The following is a 3,938-nucleotide window of genomic DNA, read 5'->3' on the forward strand; positions in this document are numbered from 1 at the left end:
TAGTGGTGCCAGGTGCTTACCAGATGAAAGGGGTAGAAGCCTGGATGAGGCCTTGCTGCAGTCAGGGTTTCGCCCCCGCCCCCTCCTCCAAGAAAGCAGGCTTCTTGTTGCTTTCCTCTTCCTGCTAAGTGCTTGGCCCGGGCTTGGTAGAGTGGTTGGTTCTGGAGGAGCTTCTTGTCCAGTGTAGCTCCCATGGGCAAAAGGCAGGGAAAGTGTGGATGTGCCTCTGGACACACCTTTGGCAAGCACTTGCTCCCCGCCTAACCCTGTCCTCGGCGGAATCCTGGGAGGGAACATTTGGTGGATGAAATGATGCAATCTCAAGCGGAGGAATGAATTGTCTGGATCAGGTAGCAAGCCATGCACAGAGTGGGGAGAACTTCCCTGTAGCGGAGCAGCCTGAGAGAGGCTAGTTGGGTGAGCCGGTTGTAGTCTCTCGGGCAAATGGCTGCTGGACAGGATCCCTCTTTCTACACCTTTAGGACCAAGGACACTCCCAGGCTGAGTCTCCTCTTGGTGATTCTGGGAGTCATCTTCATGAATGGCAACCGGGCCAGCGAGGGTGAGTGGCTGGACCTGCAGCTGAGGGGCTGCCCTCAGTGTCACCTTCGTGTTCTAAATTCTTGTACCTCATCTCCCCTCACAGCTGTCCTCTGGGAGGCACTACGCAAGATGGGACTGCGCCCTGGGTACGATCGGACTCTCTGGGCTCTCGCTGCCCCTCAGCATTGTCCTTGGGCACAGGAGGCCCTGGGATTGCAACAGCTTGGTGGTCTGGTACAGGGGAGTGGGAATCCTGGACTAGGCAGAGTGCAAAGGGTCTCATCAGGGTGCATGGCAAAATGGCCCTGAACTCTCAGCCCCCTTTCTGCTCCGTGCCCCCTCTCTGTCCCCAGAAGAGATCTAAGAGAAACCATCAGAATTTGGGGCTCCATCAAACCCCTATGTAGGCCATCGCTGACAAGTAGCCGTCTGACCTCTGCTGCATGCCCAGGCCTCATGGGGCTGCCCCACGAGGCTGGGAAGCTCTCAGTTCTGTTAGGGAGTGCTCCTGCTCACATCTGGGCACTGCCACCAGCTCTAGTCATGGACTCCTTTCCTTTCCCTCAGGATGAGGCACCCATTTCTTGGCGATCTGAGGAAGCTCATTACAGATGACTTTGTGAAGCAGAAGTAAGTATTGACCGAGATAACTCCGTCTCACATCCATGCCTTTCTTGTGTGCCGGTCTGGCTGAGGAAGCCATTCCCCGTCCTATATCTTAACACCAGAGTGATGGGGGGCTCTGGGGTGAGTGTGGGTGGGGATATATGAGTGTCTGTGGGATTAGAATTCTGGGGCGGTCTTGGGGAAAGGGGGCGCACGTTGACTGAGAACACGGTGCGGGGCGTGTTACATCCACCACGTCATTCAGTACCTGCCCTGCAGGCTGTAGGAGACTGTCCCCTGCTTTACACCTCAGGAACCTGGGGCTCAGAGACTGGAAGTCTGAGTGTGGCCCCAGCTGGTCAGGGGCCCATTCGGGCCTGGAGGCCAGCCCTCCTGACTTTCGGGCCAGGGCCCACCTTATCCTCGGTCCTCGGAGAACACGTGCGCACTCACACAGGTGCACTAGCACACATTTGCGCACATACGATCGGGAGAGTATGCGGAATACACTGCTCTCGGACTGTTGCTTCCCTTTCCTTCACCGTCGTTTTCCGTGGTGGACTGTCCCAGGGCTCAGCCAGGCCACGGGTGAGACCCTGCGGTGGGGTGTGCTCAGAGCAGGGGGCCTGAAGAAATGGCTCCTCTGTTTACAACACACCCAACAGGAATCCGGGGTCATTGTGACGAGGGGCACCAAACTTGTGGCCTTCTTATGAACAGACACCCTACACGTGTTCCCCACCCCCCACCCCGCACTTCCCCATGGGTGCCGGGCAGGACCAACAGCCCAGAGCTTTTAAGGCCTCGGTATTGGAGGCAGAAACCCTGGGAGTGGGGCACGGGCCAGAGGGCCAAGGCAGTCCTGCAGGAGCTGAGCTGTAGCATGGGGTTGAGAAGGGGCCACGTGGGAGCCATAAGCATGACAACAGGTCTACATGGCTAGAGGCAAAAGTTTATCTTCCTCTCCACTGAGGTACCTGGAATACAAGAAGATCCCCAATAGCAGCCCATCCGAGTATGAATTCCTCTGGGGCCTGCGGGCCCGCCACGAGACCAGCAAGATGAGGGTGCTGAGATTCATCGCCCAGGTAACGGAGGTCCTCTGCTGGGGGCCAGGCCCAGGGGCTGTCACTTCCCAGCCCTTGTGTGTTTCTCGGTCACTGAGGCTCAGAAAAGTTCCTAGGTAACTCGCCCAAGTTCACTGACATTGTGCGTGTGAAGGATGGGGCAAAATCCCAGGTCTGGTCCAGAGTAAGAAGAGCCTGACTCCAGTGGTCTTTATTTTTATTGTGATTACGCACAGCGCACAGGAGGGTGTAGGGTGCTCAGTGAATGTGGGGTATCTGTTAGGAGGGTTGCTGTTATTCCATCGCAGAATCAGAACCGAGATCCCCAGGAATGGAAGGCTCACTTCTTAGAGGCTGTGGATGATGCCTTCAAGACGATGGACGTGGATATGGCTGAGGAACATGCCAGGGCCCAGATGAGGGCCCAGATGAATATTGGGGATGAAGCTCTGATTGGACGGTGGAGCTGGGACGACATACAGGTGGAGCTTCTGTCGTGGGACGAGGACGGAGATTTTGGCGATGCCTGGGCCAGGATCCCCTTTGCTTTCTGGGCCAGATACCATCAGTACATTCTGAACAGCAACCGTGCCAACAGGAGGGCCACTTGGAGAGCCGGCGTCAGCAGTGGCACTGATGGTGGGACCAACACCATCGTCCTAGATGGCCCTAGCACCAGCTCCACCATCCGGACCAGAAATGCCGCCAGAACGAGTGCCAGCTTCTTCTCCTGGATCCAGTAGGATTTTCAGGTGATAAATGAGACTCTGAAGGGCAGGGCGGGCTGAGGAAGGGTTGTGAGAAGTAGGCAGAAGGCCTGGTTTGGGGAGGGAGAACGGTGAGAGTTTGGACAGACTCTTGTTTTATTCTTTATATCCCTTACTGTTTCACATGTATTTCTATTTCTGCCTTCGCTTTTGTGTCCTGTGTTTACAGACAACGCTGAACTGCAGCAATCACTCACCCAGTCAGAGTGCCTCCTCAGACTCCATGTCCACATAGCACTCTAGGTGGCCTCCGCTTGCCCATCAAAGATGGCATGCAAGACTCAGCTCTCTTTGCCCTCCTGCTTTCCTCATGTGCTGTTGTCGTGCTGTCATGTTTTTGGTTGGTATCAGTGTTACATTAAAGTTGCAAAATGAATTGGCACGTTCCCTCCATTACCGGTGCAGGTGTTGCTCTGAGTGGCCCATGGTCCGCTCTCGGGGATGGGGGTATGGGGGGGGGGGGGGGAGGGGGCTCGCCTCTGCCTAAGAGGCAGGCGGGGCGCTGGGCAATGTGAAGGTGCTTGTGAGTGTGGAGACCGTGAGTTTCGAGAGGCCCCCGTCCACAGAGTTACATGATTTCCTACACAATGCAGCCCCAGTTAGATGCCAGTGCGGAGTGGGGGAAACAGGAGAAGGGATGGGGTGGAGGCTGTGGGTTAGCGCCACTGTCCCTCCCACCAAGGTACAGGGTCCACAGACATCTACCGGGACCCAGCTCCCTGTCTCCACCTTTGGAGGCAGTGTCCTGGAACCCTTCCCTCATCATCCACACAATTTCAGGACCTCATCCCTCAGAGGGAGCCTAAAGGACAATGAGGTAGACCTCACGGTGACATTCTCTCCCCTCCAGCAGGTAGGAGGAGGATCATTATTGCTGAGAATAGATTCGATGAAAGCAAAGCTGCGTTCAAACCTCCGAAAGCCCACTGCCTGTGGTCATGACCTCAGGCCTGTT

General features: G+C 56.1%; 1 protein-coding gene and 1 non-coding gene across 5 annotated transcripts in view; both read left to right on the forward strand.

The window, feature by feature from the left end:
• The window catches only part of LOC102887061 (melanoma-associated antigen D4), a 7,397-nt gene extending 4,038 nt beyond the window's left edge, over positions 1-3,359 (forward strand). For all 4 annotated transcript variants that reach the window (XM_006908327.2, XM_015586582.2, XM_006908329.3 and 1 more), the window contains exons 8-13: positions 483-562; positions 647-689; positions 1,111-1,173; positions 2,123-2,237; positions 2,525-2,968; positions 3,153-3,359. In XM_006908327.2, the coding sequence (XP_006908389.1) occupies positions 483-562; positions 647-689; positions 1,111-1,173; positions 2,123-2,237; positions 2,525-2,959 (736 nt within the window). In that variant the 3' untranslated portion in view covers positions 2,960-2,968; positions 3,153-3,359. The remainder of the gene's footprint in view (positions 1-482; positions 563-646; positions 690-1,110; positions 1,174-2,122; positions 2,238-2,524; positions 2,969-3,152) is intronic.
• LOC112476973 lies at positions 1,753-1,882 on the forward strand. The gene has a single exon (XR_003045268.1). It is a non-coding gene; the product is annotated as a small nucleolar RNA SNORA11 (small nucleolar RNA).
• Positions 3,360-3,938: the final 579 nt, after the last annotated feature.

The sequence above is a fragment of the Pteropus alecto genome, unplaced genomic scaffold (assembly GCF_000325575.1).
Source record: "Pteropus alecto unplaced genomic scaffold, ASM32557v1 scaffold2453, whole genome shotgun sequence".
In the NCBI taxonomy this organism is placed as follows: Eukaryota; Metazoa; Chordata; class Mammalia; order Chiroptera; family Pteropodidae; genus Pteropus; species Pteropus alecto.